Raw genomic sequence first — 19,936 nt, forward strand, 5'->3', positions numbered from 1 at the left:
TTTTATTACTTCTTGTCTTCTTTACTTTCAAATATGTTTGCAAATGAAATCTAATCCTACAATTTTTCTTCCACAAATATCATTTCTCGTTCCTGCTAATCCTTTCTTGTGCTTTTTGTTTATCATTATCACGCGCGGGCTCACACACATACACACACACACACACACACACACACACACACACACACACACACACACACACACACACCTTCGAGTGCATAAATGGAACGCGCTAGGTTTTTATTTATTTTTTTTTTCACGCGTTATTATTGTTTACCTATTATTCTACTGTTCGCATTTAGCGGTTTTTTTTCCTTTATTTTCTTTTTTTAAACTTTCTTACATTGATTCCGTATCGAGGAGAGAAAGATGTAGACAAAAATGCAATGACCTGCCTTCAATTCACAATACAATTCTAGCATATCACAAACATTTATTATTATCCATTTTTTTTTAATCATACTTTCATGTTTAAATTTTTGCTCCTACAAACCAAACTCCACACAGGACAGTGTTTTTATCTATAACTTTTTCTTTTAATTTATTTTCTATTAAGTGGAAGGGGAAGAATAAAAAATGGAAACAAAATCTCTCATTTTCTATAATACTCGACTATATAATAGATTAATGAAAAAAAATCTATTATAATTTTACTAAAAAGAAAACTTCACTCTAGTTTACCTTGATTTCAATCGATTATAATCAGTCGATTTGAATAATTTCACTTCAATCATAACAACTCTGCAAAATATGATGTCATATGCATGTATGCGTTTCTTTAGTAAAAAATTAATTAGTTCAGTGACGCTCCGGCCGTGAAGTTATTTATGTACGTCGACGTGGATTTCATGCATACAAAGTGTTAATAGTATGCGTGCGACGAGAGAGAGAGAGAGAGAGAGAGAGAGAGAGAGAGAGAGAGAGAGAGAGAGAGAGAAATATAAATAAAGTGTCATTTCTCAACATTCATTACACTATAAACATGAGGCGGCATTGTGTATTATGCGTGGGGACCTTGACGTTGCTCACACACACACACACACACACACACACACACACACACACACACACACACACACACACACTTATGAATAACACATGAACACACACAAGTAGGCCACAGGACTTGGTATAATAAGCATTTGTTACCCGCCGTGTTTGTAGCGGAGAGAAATAATCATGCCTTGCCATGTTCCTTATTCTGCTACCAATCACTAGATGGTTCTCTTTGTTTTGTGCGTATCTCTCGGCTAGATAGCACTATCAGATTCTCCTCCTGCAGATATATGCCGCTATAAGCAATGCAATGGAAGTTTTAAATTACGCAGAACATCCACTACAATGAACAAACGAAAAGACATAATTAAATACAAATAGAAAATGCAATTTCTCAGGATATACAAACGCAAGAGCGGAATAAATGAGACGTCAATTAAACTAAACCGCAGAGCTGAGTTCAGATCGAAACAAGTCATGTCAAACGAGAGGAATACAAGGAGGAGGAGGAGGCGGTAGGCTGATAACAAGACTCAAGACTCTCTCTCTCTTTCTCTCTCTCTCTCTCTCTCTCTCTCTCTCTCTCTCTCTCTCTCTCTCTCTCTCCTGTTTTGATTACTATTTTTATTTTCTCATCTCACTCTTTCCTATTTTTTTCATTTAGCTTCCAACACACACACACACACACACACACACACACACACACACACACACACACGGCCCGGTAGCTCAGTGGTTAGAGCGCTGGCTTCACAAGCCAGAGAGCCGGGGTTCAATTCCCCGGCCGGGTGGAGATATTTGGGTGTGTCTCCTTTCACGTGTAGACCCTGTTCACCTAGCATTGAGTAGGTACGGGATGTAAATCGAGGAGTTGTGACCTTGTTGTCCCGGTGTGTGTTGTGTGCCTGGTCTCAGACCTATCCCAAGATCGGAAATAATGAGCTCTGAGCTCGTTCCGTAGGGTAACGTCTGGCTGTCTCGTCAGAGACTGCAGCAGATCAAACAGTGAAAAAAAAATTACACACACACACACACACACACACCGCATAGTGTAGTGGTTAGCACGCTCGACTCACAATCGAGAGCGCCGGGTTCGAGTCCCGGGAAGCGGCGAGGCAAATGGGCAAGCCTCTTAATGTGTGGCCCCTGCTCGCCTAACAGTAAATAGGTACGGTATGTAACTCGAGGGGTTGTAGCCTTGCATTCCCGGTGCGTGTTGTGTGTGATGTGGTCTCAGTCCTACCCGAAGATCGGTCTATGAGCTCTGAGCTCGTTCCGTAATAGGGAAGACTGGCTGGGTGACCAGCAGGCGACCGGGATGAATTACACACACACACACACACACACACACACACATATATATATATATATATAAACGACATGCCAGAGGGAGTGAACAGCTATATAAATCTGTTTGCGGACGATGCGAAACTGTGCAGAGTCATTAAACAAAAAGAGGAATGTGAAATACTACAGGAAGACTTAAACAAGATCTGGAAATGGAGTAAAAAATGGGAGATGGAATTCAATGTGGACAAAAGCCATGTCATGGAAATGGGAAAAAGTGAAAGACGATCAGTGGGAATCTATAAGATGGGAGATGGAGTAGAACTAGAAAAAGTAAAAAAGGAAAAGGACTTGGGAGTGACAATGGAAGAAAACAATCAACCGGTAAGCCATATTGATAGAATTTTCAGAGAGACGTATAATTTGCTAAGGAATATTGGATTAGCATTTCACTATATGGACAAAGAAATGATGAAGAAATTGATAAGTACTAAAATAAGACCTAGATTGGAATATGCAGGAGTTGTGTGGACTCCCCATAAAAGAAACACATAAGAAATTGGAGAGACTACAAAAATGGCTACAAGAATGGTTCCAGAATTTAAAGGGATGACATATGAGGAGAGACTAAAGGCTATGGATCTACCAACCCTGGAACAGAGAAGAGAGAGGGATCTGATACAAGTTTATAAATTGATTAACTAACGGAATGGATCAAGTGGATAATGAGAAACTGATCCTGAGAGAAGAATATGACATTAGAAGCACAAGATCGCATAGTAAGAAACTGAGGAAGGGAAGATGTCTGAGAGATGTTAAAAAATTTAGTTTCCGCAAAGATGTGTTGAGACTTGGAACAGTTTGAGTGAGGAAGTGGTGTCAGCAAAGAGTGTACATAGTTTTAAAGAAAAATTGGATAAGTGTAGATATGGAGACGGGGCCACACGAGCATAAAGCCCAGGCCCTGTAAAACTACAACTAGGTAAATACAACTAGGTAAATACACACACACACACACACACACACACACACACACACACACACACACACACACACACATCTCTAATTCTACAGTTACCATTGCCTAAGAGTAACCAAGGTGGGAAAGGAGCTGGTAATGTTTGTCCCGTCTCCATATAGTCATGTTAACTGTTGATTAGCAAAATAATGTCCAGGGAAGGTAAATATAAACTGTAGCCTGCGTTTGAGCCATCAGCTGGTTTGTTTACATCTGCGCAACATGGCGGCCGTGAACTCGAAAGATGAATCAGACTTCACAGGATTTCAAGGAATAATGGAGAAGAGCGCTTATGTGAAGAAAATTCTGGAGTTGGAAGGTAAAATTGAAAAACTGTTTGAAAAGTATGGGGCCTGGAAACGAGTTATGACAATGTAAAGAAAGACTGTGCCGATATGAAGAAGGAAAATGAAGCACTGAAAGAGGAAGTTAAGCTAATTAAAGTGAATTGCGAAAAATGTGGAGAATCTCTAGGAAAAGTGATGGAGAAGCAGGCTGAATGGAAAAAAGTCAGGAAGTGGAAAGAAAGGAGGTAAATTACAAAGTTGCAAGTCTGGAAAAGGAAATCAAAGAGTCTGGGAGAAAACTTTGGGCCTTGCTGAAATTATAGATCAACAGATCATAGAAGAGAAGATTGCTGAGAAAGTGGTGAAGGTTATTAAGTCAAATGAGACATTGGTGAGGGAAACTGTAGACAAAAAGAGATGTGTGGTGATATTTGGTGTGGAGGAGGATAAGACACCGAGTAAAATGGAGAGAGAAAAAACATAAAAAGGTGATAAATAATATCATTAATGTGGTGCAGGAGGAGGAAAAGACCTAGTACAAGAAATAGAGGACTTCCATAGAATTGGAAAGTTCACAAGAGAAGGTATGAGGCCAATAAGAATCAAACTTAAGTCACAAAAGGATGTAGATGAATTGGTGGAGAAGTCATGGAGGCTAGCCCAGCAGGAAACAACAAGGAAGATTTGGTTGAGAAGAGATCTCGGTGAAAAGGAAAGAGAAATGTTAAATGAGTTGAGAAAGGAGGCTTTGAAAAAAAATGAAGAGAGGACAGAAGAGGAGAAGAAAGAGTTTTTCTGGAGAATCTTGGATATGAGACTGAGGAAGTGGTTCATAACCCAGAAAAGTACAGCAAGAAAGGACTAAAGAAACTTACGTATGAGCGGAATGTAATGTATTCCAACATAAATGGAGTGATATCGGGATTTTAGAACTCAACGATTACTTGAGGGACAAGAACCCAGATATTGTGGGTCTTACTGAAACAAAACTGAGAGAGGAGAAGACCTGATGATGGTTGGAGAAGGAAATATAATGTTTGGAAAAGAAATAGAGTAGGTAAGATGGGAGGAGGAGTGATGTTGCTGGTTAAAAAGATATAAAGGTGGATCAAGTGAAAGAAGGTATGGGAAAGGCAGAAGTGCTAAAGATCAGAGCAGAAACTAATGAAGGAAAAAGAGGCACTACATAGTGGTGTACGTACCACCTAAGACAAATGCATGGTCAGTACAGGAATATGAAGAAATGATAAGTGATACAGGAACATGTCTGGAAGAAATGTTGGGTGGCTGTGAACGAACTATAATGATGGGAGATTTTAATTGTAAAGAGGTGTGTTGGGAGGACTGGTCAATGGAAGGATCAGAGACAACATGGGGAAATACACTATTGACACTGGCAATGGAAAATGTGTTAACTCAGTGGGTCAAAGAAGATACTAGGTTTGGAGGAGAGGGAGCATCGTCAAGACTGGACTTGGTCTTTAGTACAGAGCCAATGGTCATTGAGGAGATGAGGGTGGAGTGCCCTTTAGCAAAGAGTGATCATGCAGTTTTGGAGTTCAAGGTGATAGATGAAGAGAAATCTAGAAGAAATGAAGAATATAAAGTGGGAAGATGGAATTATGCCAAGACAGATTTTGGAAACCTAAAGAAATTCTTTCAAGAGACAAATTGGATGAAATTCAAGAGTGCTAAGGAGCAAATGAAAAGTGGAAGGAATTTATAAAAATATACAAAGAAGGTGAGAAAAATTTGTACCAATAAGACAACATAGAGAAGTTGGAAAGCAGGACTGGTTTAACGATAGATGTGAAAAGGCTAGAACAAGAAAAGAGGATGCATGGAAGAGGTGGAGAAGGAAAAGACGGATTAAGCAGTGGGAAAGTTACAAAAGAGCAAGAAATGAATATGTGTTGATTAGAAGAGAAGAAAGAAAGAAACAAGAAAAGGATATAATTGATAAATGTAAAGACCAACCAAGGCTTTTTACAGACATGTGAACAACAACATCAAAAATAGAGAAAGTATTGAAAGTTTAGAAGTAAATGGAGTATGCAGTGAAGATCCCAGGAAATGGCAGAGGCTATGAATGGATGCTTTCGGAAGGTATTCACAAAGGAGACTGCTTTTGACAAACCACTGGTAATGGAACAGAAAGGGATTATGAAGGAGTTTCAAGTAACTGTGGAGGAGATCAAGAATATGATGGGGAGTTTAGAAGTGAGAAAAGCTGTGGGACCTGATGGGGTATCAGGATGGATTTTAAGAGAATGCAGGAGCAACTGGCAGAAAAAGTTTGTGAAGTAATTGATGCCTCATTAAGGGAAGGTGTAGTGCCCCAAGACTGGAAAAGAGCTAACATTGTCCCAATCTATAAATCAGGTAACAAGAGAGACCCATTGAACTATAGACCAGTGTCACTTACAAGTGTGGTAGCTAAGATGTGTGAGAGGGTGGTGAAGAATAGATGGACAGACTTCTTGGAGAAAAATGACATACTTTGTGAGTGTCAATTTGGTTTTAGAAAAGGGCGTTCATGCACGACAAACCTGATATGTTACTATTCGAGGGTGATAGATGTAATACAGGAAAGAGATGGTTGGGCTGATGGAATATATCTGGATTTAAAAAAGGCCTTTGATAAGGTACCACACCGGAGACTGATCTGGAAACTTGAAATGGTAGGAGGAGTGCATGGCAGTTTACTAAAATGGATGGAAGACTTTTGGTAGGAAGAGAAATGAGAACAATAATTAAGGACAGACCATCAGAATGGGGCTTGGTGGAGAGTGGAGTTCCACAGGGATCAGTGTTGGCACCAGTAATGTTCGCGGTCTACATAAATGACATGGTGGATGGGGTGTCCAGTTATGTGAGCCTATTTGCAGACGATGCAAAATTGTTAAGAAAAGTGAGATGTGACAAAGATTGCGAACTACTCCAGGAAGACTTGGACAGAATATGGAAATGGAGCTGTACATGGCAAATGGAGTTCAACACGACAAAATGCAAGAAAATAGAGTTTGGCAAGAGTGAAAGAAGAATCAGGAGTATGTACAAGATAGGAAATGAAGACATAAAACCAGTCATGAAGAAAAAGACCTTGGGGTGACAATTACCAATGACCTATCGCCAGAGAGACATATAAACAAAATAATTGGAGAAGTATTGAACTTATTGAGGAACATAAGAGTGGCGTTCGTATATTTAGATGAAGAAATGATGAAGAAAATAATTACTGCAATGATAAGACCGAGGCTTGAATATGCAACAATACAGTGGGCTCCGAACTTAAAGAAACACATAAGGAAACTAGAGAAAGTACAGAGGGCTGCAACAAAAATGGTGCCTGACTTAAGAGATTTGACTTATGAAGACAGACTGAAAAGAATGCAACTTCCGACCCTGGAAAACAGAAGAGAAAGGGGAGACCTGATAGCAATATACAGAGTGATGATTGGCATGGAAAAATGGATAGGGAAGATCTGTGTATGTGGAATGAAAGAATGTCGAGAGGGCATGGGAAAAACTAAAATGGCCACTTATAGGAGAGATGTGAAAAAATATAGCTTCCCTCATAGAAGGGTGGAAGCATGGAATAGTTTAGACGTGGAAGTGGTCAACGCAAGGAATATTCGTGATTTTAAGAAAAAGCTGGACATTAATAGATATGGAGACGGGACAACACGAGCGTAGCTCTTTTCCCGTATGTTACAATTAGGTAAATACAATTAGGTAAATACACATAGACAAATGCGTGCGCGAGCGCGCAAGATGTTTACCTCCAGGTCAAACAGATCAAACAGGAGCAGTGATGCCATACTCTGGAGAGAAGGAGATTAGATAAGTAAACAAATAAAAGTAACGAAAGAAAGTTAAGCAAAAACGTATCAATGGTGATGATTATAAAGCATGAATTTGAGAATATAAGAATAAAGATAAAATAAAAGGCACAAAATACCTTGATCATAACAAAATAAAAATATTATGCATGTTATCATGCATGTTGATGGTGGTGTTGAAGGTGATTAGAATGGTGATGCTCATTATAGTGGATGGGGAAGAGTCTTCATCTTTTCTTCCTTGCATTTCTTCCTCTCGATTAGATAAACTGTACCTAATAACAAACAACCTCGTGAAGGCAATCTCACTGTTCTTATCTACTGTTGTTTGTTCTTCCCTTGTGTTCCTTTATGAACATCGCTTAGATTTCATAATGTAATATTGCAGCCTCGAAAAAGGACAACAAATCTGCTGCTATTAACTTTCCTTTACTTTTGTGTTTCGAAAAGTAGATAGTAACGATGGTGGTGTTGGTGATAGTAGCAGTTACTTATTTTATTTCTTGTTTTTTCTTCTTTTACTTCTTCTTTTTCTTCTTCTTTTTCTTGTTCTTATACTGCGGTGGTGGCGAAAGTAGTAATTTTCTTCTTCTTTCTTATTCTCTTTGTATTGAGAGTTGCGTGGAGTTTGCAAATGTTGTGCAATCCATCTCGGCCGTCGCCATATATCGGACTTAAGCCATGAGACAAGCCCAGAGTGGCGATGAGGAACGGTGGTGACGGATGGTACCCTACAGGGGAGGAGGAGGAGGAGGAGGAGGATGTCACGACTGAGAATTATGGAAACACATGGTTAGTTACGTATTCCAATGTTTGTGTGTGTGTGTGTGTGTGTGTGTGTGTGTGTGTGTGTGTGTGTGTGTGTGTGTGTGTGTGTGTGTGTTTGTGTGTGTGTGAATACCTCCTTACTTATGCGTCACAACGACGAGAAGGAAGACGAGGAGAAATGATGCACGAAGGCGAGGACAAAGACGAGGACAAGGAGGTGCGCCATAAATGAAGGATAGAGAACTGTAAGATGAGTATGAATAACCTACAGTAACGCGTCGATACTAAGTTCAATACCGCGTATAAGTTATCTCAGCCGCTGCCGTTGGGTGTGCTCGCTCCTTTGTCTGTCCCGAAGCGCATTGCATCGGCCGACACGCGAGGCTGGCCGGGTGAATGGAGTGCGGACCATAACTCTCAGCCTTAGCGTGGCGGCGACCCCAAGGAAGCAAAGGTATTACATAGACATTGATTCGCGACTAACGTGTGTGTGTGTGTGTGTGTGTGTGTGTGTGTGTGTGTGTGTGTGTGTGTGTGTGTGTGTGTAGTTCAATACCGTATTACGTGAGACGTTACGGAAAAGCTTGTGTGTGTGTGTGTGTGTGTGTGTGTGTGTGTGTGTGTGTGTGTGTGTGTGTGTGTGTTTAGTTCAATACCGTATTACGTGAGACGTTACGGAAAAGCTTGTATGTGTGTGTGTATGTGTGTGTGTGTGTGTGTGTGTGTGTGTGTGTGTGTGTGTGTGTGTGTGTGTGTGTGTGTGTGTGTGTGTGTGTTACAATATTCAGTGGCCTTCTGCATGATTGCCTCCCACTCCGAGCTCCTTCAGAAACTGAGACGGCAAGAAAGTGGAGGGAAGAGCTGGAAGGGGAGAAGAGAAGAATATATCAATTTGAGATCGCCCTTACCTTGAACTGAGCCAAATCTGGAATCTGGTGAATGGGTAGGATTACTTTATGTACTATAATTATTATTATTATTATTATTATTATTATTATTATTATTATTATTATTATTATTATAATTTTTATTATTATTATTTGTTTTTCTTGTTGTTGTTGTTGTTGTTGTTGGTGGTGGTGGATGTGGTGGTGGTGGTGGTGGTGGTAGACAGTGGTGGCGGTTTTTCTTTTTTACTTCTTCTTCTTCTTCTTCTTCTTCTTCTTCTTCTTCTTCTTCTTCTTCTTCTTCTTCTTCTTCTTCTTCTTCTCCTCCTCCTCCTCCTCCTCCTCCTCCTCCTCCTCCTCCTCCTCCTCCTCCTCCTCCTCCTCCTCCTCCTGATTGACTGCTGCCTTTCTTGAAAGCGCCAGGCAAGGCTGCCGCACCACCCCTCCGACATCCACACTGTGACTCCACTCCACCCACACGCACATTCACCACACTACATAACCGTCAAGCACCTACATAGTCCCCCACAAACAAGAGTAGACGTAGATTACAACTTCTTTTTTCTATCCTCTAAAATTCCATTTGGTTTTTCAATACCACATGGTGCCTTTCCTTTTCCGGCCGGCTTCGGCTGGTGGGATGGATGGATAGGGAGGGGCCTTCTGCTTTGCTGTCCTGTCTCTCAAACTGTGTAGTTAGTATAGAATAGTTAACCAAGCAGCCTAGTAAGGACTCCAGGGTCTGTTATTGCTTGGTCTTTTCTTTGTATTCCTTTGTATTACTCCTCCTCCTCCTCCTCCTCCTCCGTCTTCTTCCTTTTCTCCTCATTCCTCCTCTCTTTCTTGCGTTCCTGTTATTTCTATCATTAACCTATTTCCATCTGTCTATCATTCTGTATGTTTTCTTGTCAATCCCTCATTCATTTCATATCACATCTTCGTATTCCTCAGTTCAGGAAACAAAAAAAACAAACACCAATACAGTGAAAAAAGCAACATCGAAAAAAGTGCACCAGCCAACACAACACGCGAACATTCCTGGCAAACACAAACAACACTCCCTCCCCTGCAACATCCCTGCGTCTCATCTCTAACCTAACCTAAACTAATCTGTCATAATCTTTTCTAATCTCAGCTAATTACATAGATTTTACCTAACCCAGTCAAACTTAATCTAATATAACCACCATGATCTAATGCAACTAATTTCATTTAACCTTGACTAACCTAATATAACGTTATCACACTGATCTAACTCACCTCAAACTAATTCAACGTATTATAAACTAAAGTAAACTTCCCCAAACTTTACCCAACCTAACTTCACTCTTCCAGCCGAACCCAATCATACGTAACATAAACTGACATAATATAACGCGCCGTAACATAATAAAAACCACACTAGCCTCCACCAAAATACAGACGACTTTTGTTAAATTCATGAAAAAAAAAATGATAAAGTTCAATGTTCATGAATACTTAATACTAAACACACACACACACACACACACACACACACACACACACACACACACACACAGTGCATTCGTGACTACTTTAATAGTTGCTGACTACGAGTTTAATAAAAAGCGTAAAACATTACAAAAATTTTCCATTACTGAATTACCATATACCTTTCTGCTTGCTTGCCATGATAAAACAGAAGGAGCTTTACAAACATTACTTTCCTACTTGCCGACTCTAATAAAACCTAAGGATAATTGCAAACATATTCTCCCTTACCTAAATTACAACTGAAACAAGGCAAAAGAAAAAAAAATCTACCGGATGAATGAAACTTTGATCATGTTCATTCCCAACGGTGCTCGTGCAATGGAAACAATCTAATACTCTCCTGTGTTGGCAGAGCGTTACAATCTTCTGAAACATATTCCATCAGTTTACCTGCAAATAATATTTTTTATGTAATTCTGGATAGAGAGGAGATGGCGAGGGAATTGGGTTGGTTGGAGAGAGAGAGAGAGAGAGAGAGAGAGAGAGAGAGAGAGAGAGAGAGTAAGTTTCCAATTGGTAGTTAACAATTAAGGTAAATGGAAACAGAAATGACTCATAGAAAAGTTAGCAGACTATCATTACTGTGTGTGTGTGTGTGTGTGTGTGTGTGTGTGTGTGTTATTCACTTTACATGGAGGATAAGCAAAAAGTTGAGGAGGAGGAGGAGGAGGAGGAGGAGGAGGAGGAGGAGGAGGAGGAGGAGGAGGAGGAGGAGGAGGAGGAGGAGGAGGAGGAGCCTAACAAACAATGACCATTTACGGAATACGTAGAGTCTAATAATACGAATACGTCTAATCTTCTCTCTCTCTCTCTCTCTCTCTCTCTCTCTCTCTCTCTCTCATTGCAAACATCCCGTCATTTATTTTCATACTGTTGCATTTTCAGAGAGAGAGAGAGAGAGAGAGAGAGAGAGAGAGAGAGAGAGAGAGACTCCCAAACATTCTATTTTTTTACTTACTATCGCCGTGGACGGGACTCTCAGATTATATTAAGAAATTTATACCACACTTTTGATAAGATGTCTTGCATTGCTTACTATGTCAATGATTAAAGATGGATCGAGTCCTTCATTCAACTTATCGAGACCAATTCCCGTTACATTTCACGAACTGATCACTTAATTTGAAGCTTACACTACTATTTTTCTGTGCAGTTTCTATTTATCTATCCATTTTGTTATTTATCTATTCGTTTATTTAGGTTTGACGCTTGAAGGAGTTCGATCGGTGAAGTGTACAAACGATAAGTAGGGACAGGAGCTTGCTATATTACCGCTGCTAAAGACGATGGAATGAGAAGGATTTCCTAAACAGCGTTCAGATTAGTTCCATGTCTCGATACTCGTTTCTTTAGTTCAGATCACAGAAAAGGAATAAGAAACACGCAGATGGTTCCAGATTTTGCCAGTGAAAAAAGAAAAAAAAATACTTGTGATACGTCATTATAAATCTTTCGTTCCTATTTATTCATAACTTGGTCAATTTTCTTTATTTTTTTTCTCACTCGTCAATTTTTCCTTTGAGATTACAATCCCATTAGCGGAAGTAACAATTAGACTCTCTAAACCCAATTTCTGAGCGTCGGATTCGAACTGATGATCTGATTTCATGGTCTATTCGTTCATTAAGTTCACGGTCCTAGTAGGAGAATCTTAAACTGTTTCGAGTTGTGTGTGGGTCACCTGTGAGAGAGGCCAAGTGTCACTGTCCCTTCCACGCGCCTAAGTGTTACATGCCCGTCTCTCTGTACTCGTCTCTCCGACCGTCCGTCTCTGTGTTGTGACTTGCATTGTTTCAAAAGAACATATTTTTCTTGGTGTTTCAGAGTAGTACCCGTTTCACGGCTTGTCAATTCTCACTATTTCAAGTCGTCATGGTTTTTCGTCCTCTCATGCATTTGCTGCCGTTGTTATTCTTCCTACTACAGGTAAGTGTTTTTTTTTTTTTTTTGCCATTTGCCGTTAAATACCTGTGTGTCTGTGTAGATTAGTGTCTCTGTTTGTGTTCTTGTATATTAGTATACGTGTACACGACAAGACGAGCGTGTGCCAAAAACTGGGAGGTTGAGAAAAAACGAAAGCAGAAAAAAATAAAACATGCTGCAAAAAAAGTCCAAGGAAACGTGCGTGTTAACGACCGTTTTTTTTTTTTTTTTTTTGTGTGTGTGTGTGTGTGTGTGTGTGTGTGTGTGTGTGTGTGTGTGTGTGAGGAGGGGTGCATGCAAGTAAAGTAAATATCATCTATTATTATAAAAACGTACACATGCATATAGAATATCGTATACCTACAAGACAGTATAGAAAATTTATTTGTCGGGCCAGTGCTCCTTGACAAAACATTTTATAATGTTTCAGCAGGCCAGTGATCACACAACTAAAAATCATATGTATGTACATCAATGATATATAATATTTATCTACACAAACAATTGTACATTCGTTAAAAGGAGATACAAAACATTGCATTTGTTGTGGCTATACATGTATTCACAATGGGAGTTGAAAGGAAACTAGATGATTTAGCCACGTCTTGTGACTTGACTTATTGAGAAGTTTAAAGAATGTGGTGTTTTATTTCTATATACATAGCTGACAATTATGAATTCTTACTTAAATCTTTATATCAAGCGACAGAGCATTAAATGATTTTGGGCTTGTATTGAAAATACACACACTATTCATATAAAGGCACCTGTGTGTGTGTGTGTGTGTGTGTGTGTGTGTGTGTGTGTGTGTGTGTGTGTGTGTGTGTGTGTGTGTGTGTGTGTGTGTGTGTAATTCATCACGGTCGTCTGCTGGCCACCCAGCCAGCCTTCCCCATTACGGAGCGAGCTCAGAGCTCATAGACCGATCTTCTGGTAGGACTGAGACCACAATACACGCTTCACAACGGGAAAGTGTTGCCACAACCCCTCGAGTTACATCCCGTACCTATATACTGCTAGGTGAACAGGGGCTACACTAAAAAGAGGCTTGCCCATTTGCCTCGCCGCTTCCCGGGACTCGAACCCGGACCCTGTCGTTTGTGAGCCGAGCGTGCTAATTACTACACTGTGTGTGTGTGTGTGTGTGTGTGTGTGTGTGTGTGTGTGTGTGTGAGAGAGAGAGAGAAGAACTCGTATCTTAATTGAGCAAATGTAGAATATACATTCGACTCGTCACTTTTTCGCCTGTGGACAGCGAGGTGTTAAAAGAGAGTGCAAGCCAGCAGACTCTTAAGGAATAAACTATTTATCTTTCATAGAATACTAGAACAGATATCAACACCCTACAGCAGCAGCGTTCTTAAACTTTTCGAAGTTACGGAACCCTTTCGCATTTCTTCTATTCGTTGGGACTCCCTACAAAACCTTCACCCATTATAAGGTAGAACCCCAACATGTAATTACAGGTGATAAATTGACGTGAAACTTCACGTAGTCAGTCAGTCAGTCAGTCAGTCTCTCTCTCTCTCTCTCTCTCTCTCTCTCTCTCTCTCTCTCTCTCTCTCTCTCTCTCTCTCTCTCTCTCTCTCTCTCTCTCTCTCTCTCTCTCTCTCTCTCTCTCCTAAAATGCAAATGATTTCCCTTTCATATGTTTTGTCAAACATAGATTTTTGTCAAGGAACCTTTGAATGGTCTTCACCGAACCCTGGGATTCCGTGGAACACAGTTTAAGAACCACTGCCTTACAGGAAAAGGAGGACAGTGTAACATAATCCACATGGTCGCGGGCAGATAGCAAAGTTTGTCGATTTCGTTAAATAAAACAAGTGTAAAACACTAAAAATGTAAAGACTGCAGGATCGTGATATATTTCTTTTTAAGACGATTAATGTGTCTATTATAATGGAGGACAGTGTTCCCTACCTGAAAGAAAATCAAATTTAACTGAGACTCATCCGCAACTCTGCCAACACAGGCCTTCATAACCTAGCTGACAATCGCCAGAAAAAATATATATTCAGTTTGAAATATCGTTTTTTTTTATGTATCCCAAACAAAACGTCCAAATAAGAAAAATCCTGTTACACTTTCTATAATGACTCCTTCTAAAAGCACAAGTACCTCCGTTATTTCCAAAAACCTCGTGCTGTAGCCCATACAATATTACCCTCTCTTCTGAAAACACGAGTAGTGTTTGTAGTGTTCTTTTACTTCCAGCAATACTTCCGCAAAACTCATACTGATTCTATCTAATATGACCTACTCTTACGAAAATACGAACAATATATATATAAAGCCTCACAACCATAACAAAGGCAAAAATGTTACAAATGGAACGTATATGCAATTAAAATGGATTACCGTCACTCGGCGCGCTTGAAAATACGATCTCGCTTAATTTCTATTTTCCTCTTTCGTAATGGTCGAGAAAATTATATCAAACTCTGTCTTAAATGTAACGATGAACGGCATTAACGCCATCCTGGATTCCCGCCCTCCTCCTCTTTTCCTCCTTCCCAACATGTTCTCCTGCTTTACTGAAGACACCTAGGGAAAACTTAGGAAATATGTTGTAAATAAAAAGTAAAGGACTTCCGTGGCTTGCGGAGGTTCCTTGGTACATGAATCTAATTATCTGAGCCTTTAGGGAAGCAAGGGAATTTTCCTCATTAACTTCAGATTACAACCCGCAGGGTTACATAATATACGAATATATACTTGTATATAGATAAGTGTGTGTAAGGATAGTGCGACAGGTATGGGAGGTGGGAGTGGGAAAGGTACTAAGAAAATATACTCGTACATGGGATAACGTGTGTAGGGAAAGATGTGACTAATATAGAAGTTAGGAAGAGGGGAAAAGACACATAGAAATGATGCTATTAACAAGTGGGATGATAGAAAAATGTTTCCAGTAGTAATGTTATAGAAGATAGGAAAGAAGAAATTACAAAAAAAAAAAACTTTACATTTATTCATTATTGCAAATAGGAGGAGGAGGAGGAGGAGGAGGAGGAGGAGGAGGAGGAGGAGGAGGAGGAGGAGGAGGAGGAGGAGGAGGAGGAGGAGGAGGAGAGGAGGAGGTAGACTGCCTCAGTGAGGATAAATAACACTAGCAACAAAAATTACATGCAATTGCCACACGCACGCACGCACGCACGCACGCACGCACACACACACACACACACGCACGCACGCACGCACACACACACACACACACACACACACACACACACACACACACACACACACACACACACACACACACACACACACGGCCCGGTAGCTCAGTGGTTAGAGCGCTGGCTTCACAAGCCAGAGGATTTGGGTTCGATTCCCCGGCCGGGTGGAGATATTTGGGTGTGTCTCCTTTCACGTGTAGCCCCTGTTCACCTAGCAGTGAGTAGGTACGGGATGTAAATCGAGGAGTTGTGACCTTGTTGTCCCGGTGTGTGGTGTGTGCCTGGTCTCAGGCCTATCCGAAGATCGGAAATAATGAGCTCTGAGCTCGTTCCGTAGGATAACGTCTGGCTGCCTCGTCAGAGACTGCAGCAGATCAAACAGTGAAACACACACACACACACACACACACACACACACACACACACACACACACTTCACTTAAAATTAAAAATTCAAAATAGCGACTCCAAATCTAGCCTCGGAGTCTCCTTCTAAGGACGGGACCAGAAATGTCCCCATATCGAATTACTATACGACACAGAATGTCTTGACACCTCTCTCGACTTTTTCTCAATTAACTTCTACAACATTCGTGGTCTTAGATTTCATTTTCAATCTGTAGAACACCACCTCTCCTAGTAAATCTCATCTTTTTCCTCACAGTAACACAGCTGTCTGAGGCAACTGACAGTAGCCCCTTCTCTCTTCCCTTCTACTTTCTCTATTCTCAGTTTCGTTCCAAAGCCGGATGTTGCGTCTATGAGCAACGACTTAACTTGCTCTCGTGCCCACGCTCTCAAATCTTCCGAGTTTTCACCATCTGGCTTTGACTCAATAGTCACTCTAGCTAAATTTATCTGTGCTGTCTATCTCTCCCCTAACTCCTCTGACAATAGTAAATTCTTTGGCTATTTAACTTCCAAAGTGGAGCAAATTCTGTCCCTCTACCCATTCGCGAAGATCTCCGTCCTTGGAGATTTCAATGTTCACCACCAGCTTTGGCTTTCCTCTCCCTTCACTGACCATCCTGGTGAACTAGCCTTCAACTTTGCTATCCTCCATGACCTAGAGCAACTGGTGCAACACCCTACTCGTATTCCTGACTGTCTTGGGGATTCGTCCAACATTCTTGGTCTTTTCATTTTCTCTAATCCTTCTGCTTATGCTACTACTCTATCTTCTCCGTTGGGCTCCTCCGATCACAATCTCATTTCTGTATCTTGTCCTATTTCTCCAATTCCTCCTCAGGATCCCCCAAAACGGAGGTGCCTCTGGCGGTTTGCCTCTGCCAGTTGAGAGAACCTGAGGAGGTATTATGTTGATTTTCCTGGAATGATTACTGCTTCCGTGTCAGAGACCCATCTCTTTGTGCTGAACGCATAACAGAGGTGATAGTGTCTGGCATGGAGGCGTACATTCCTCATTCTTTTTCTCAACCTAAACCTTGGTTTAACTCAGCCTGTTCTCGTGCTATACATGATAGAGAGGTTGCCCACAAAAGGTACTTGAGCCTTCCATCTCCTGAATCTCATGCACTTTATATTTCTGCCCGGAATCATGCCAAGTCTGTTCTTCAACTTGCCAAACACTCTTTCATAAATAGAAAATGTCAAAATCTTTCAAACTCAAACTCCCTCGTGACTTCTGGCATCTGGCCAAAAACATCTCCAATAACTTTACTTCTTCATCTTTCCTCCTTTATTTCATCCTGATGGCACCACTGCCATCTCTTCTGTCTCTAAAGCTGAACTTTTCTCTCAAACCTTTGCTAACAACTCCACCTTGGATGATTCTGGGCTTGTCCCTCCCTCTCCTCCTCCCTCTGACTATTTCTTGTCTTTAATCAAAGTTCTTCGTAATGATGTTTTCCATGCCCTCACAGACCTAAACCCTCGGAAGGCTTATGGACCTGATGGGGTCCCTCCTATTGTTCTCAAAAACTGTGCTTCCGTGCTTGCACTTGCACCTTGCCTGCCCAAACTCTTTCAAGTATATTTATCCACTTCTACCTTTCCTTCTTGCTGGAAGTTTACCTACATTCAGCCTGTTCCCAAAAAAGGTGACCGTTCTAACCCCTCAAACTACCATCCTATAGCTTTAATCTCTATCCTCAATAGGAAGATTCTCAAACATCTGTCACTTCACAATCTTCCATTTGATCGCCAGTATGGCTTCCGTCAAGGTCGCTCTACTGGTGATCTGGCGCTCCTTACTGAGTCTTGGTCATCCTCTTTTAGAGAATTCGGTGAAACTTTTGCTGTCGCGTCAAACAGATCAAAAGCTTTTGATAGAGTTTGGCATAAAGCTTTGATTTCCAAACTACCCTTCTACAGTTTCGATCCTTTTCTCTGCAACTTTATCTCAAGTTTCCTTTCTGACCGTTCTATTGCTGCTGTGGTAGACGGCCACTGTTTTTCTAAATCTATTAACAGTGGTGTTCCTCAGGGCTCTATCCTGTCACCCACACTCTCCTTCTATTATTCATTAATGATCTTACCAAACTTTTTGCCCTATCCACTCCTACGCTTATGATACCACTCTACATCTTTCCACGTCCTTTCAGAGACGTAAGGAAGTCAACAGATCATCCAGGGACGTTACAGAACGCCTGACTTCTGATCTTTCTAAGATTTCTGATTGGGGCAGAAAAAACGTAGTAGTGTTGTATGCGTCAAAAAACTCAATTCCTCCATCTATCAAGTCGACACAACCTTCCAGACAACTATTCCTTGTTTATTCTTGTTCAATGACACTCAATTGTTTCCCTCTTCCACACTGAATATCCTCTGTCTGCCCTTCACTCGTAATCTTAACTGGAAACTTCACATCTCATCTCTTGCTAAAACAGTTTCTATGAAGTTGGGCGTTCTGCTGGCGTCTCCGCTAGTTTTTTCTCGTCCCTCCAACTGCTAACTCTGTACAAGGGCCTTATCCGTACTTGTAAGGAGTACTCTTCGCATGTTGTGGGGGGTTCCACTCACACAATTTTATTAGATAGGGTGGAATCAAAAGCTTTTCGTCTCGTCAACTCCCCTCCTCTGACTAACTGTCTTCAACCTCTTTCTCACCGCCGAAATGTTTCATCTCTTTCTATCTTTTATCGCTATTTTCATGGTAACTGTTCTACTGATCTTGCTAACTGCATGTCTCCCCTCCTACTGCGGCCTCGCTGCACAAGGCTTTCTTCTTCCTCTCATCCCTATTTTGTCCAACTCTCTAATGCAAACAGTTAACCAGTACTTTCAATAATTTATACATTTCTCTGGTAAACTATGGAACTCCCTGCCTGCTTCTATATTTCCATCTTCCTACGACTTCTTTTAAAAGGAAGGTTTCAAGACATTTGTCTCTGTCCTCTGACTAAATCCTTTTTTAAGCTTTTAGGGAACTTGCAGTTTAAGTTGGCTTTTATATATATATATATATATATATATATATATATATATATATATATATATATATATATATATATATATATATATATATTCTTGCTTTGGCAAGTTTCTTTCTTGTATAGAAAATATTACCAAAAGCAATAAAATGCCTTTGTTAGCCACAAAGGAGTCAATGCAGAAATGGCTATAGTAGATAATTACGCAGAGCTAAGAGATTATTTCAGCAACGTAATTTCATCTAAAAAAAGTCATGCTAAACTTTAAAAAAATGTACTGTGGTACTCTGGAACTCCCTAACTTCTTCTGTATTTCCATCTTCCTACGACTTGACTTCTTTTAAAAGGGAAGTTCCAAGACATTTGTCCCTGTCTTTTGGATGACTGTTAATAACTTTAAGGGAACTGGCAATATAGTGGGATTTGTTTTCCATTTTCTTAGTGCCCTTGGCCAGTCTTCCCTCTGGCAAAAAAAGTTACAGATCATTGTAAAGCTAATGATAAAAGAACGGAAGAAAATAAACAATGTAAAATATACACTGCTAAAACTTTAACCGAACACCTGTTAAAGCTATCTGAAATGTTCAAGTAGTCACGGGACTCCAGGACGTTGCATGAAAAGTAGAAACACAAACCCCTGGTCATGGTACTGCAGGAGTGAAGAGAGAGGCAGCAACGTAATCCATTGGAATGTGCCTCATGATTCACACACGTTGGTATACATAAGTAACCTGTGCTGCTGTTTACCAGGCCTGCGACACACCCCATAATTATCTTATAGGAACTAAGGTGTAATTTTCTGCGAAGTGTACGAGTCGTGTGGGTAAGTGGACGAGATG

General features: G+C 40.6%; 2 protein-coding genes across 3 annotated transcripts in view; one reads left to right on the forward strand and one right to left on the reverse strand.

Moving 5' to 3' along the window:
- LOC123504859 (glutamate-gated chloride channel alpha-like) overlaps window positions 1-19,936 on the reverse strand; it is a 294,033-nt gene that overhangs the window by 109,546 nt on the left and 164,551 nt on the right. The gene's annotated exons all lie outside the window — the stretch shown is intronic.
- The window catches only part of LOC123504858 (mucin-22-like), a 34,044-nt gene continuing 26,367 nt past the window's right edge, over window positions 12,260-19,936 (forward strand). For both annotated transcript variants that reach the window (XM_045255758.1, XM_045255759.1), the window contains exon 1: window positions 12,260-12,526. In XM_045255758.1, the coding sequence (XP_045111693.1) occupies window positions 12,473-12,526 (54 nt within the window). In that variant the 5' untranslated portion in view covers window positions 12,260-12,472. The remainder of the gene's footprint in view (window positions 12,527-19,936) is intronic.

This window comes from Portunus trituberculatus, chromosome 17 (genome assembly GCF_017591435.1).
Source record: "Portunus trituberculatus isolate SZX2019 chromosome 17, ASM1759143v1, whole genome shotgun sequence".
Classification (NCBI taxonomy): Eukaryota; Metazoa; Arthropoda; class Malacostraca; order Decapoda; family Portunidae; genus Portunus; species Portunus trituberculatus.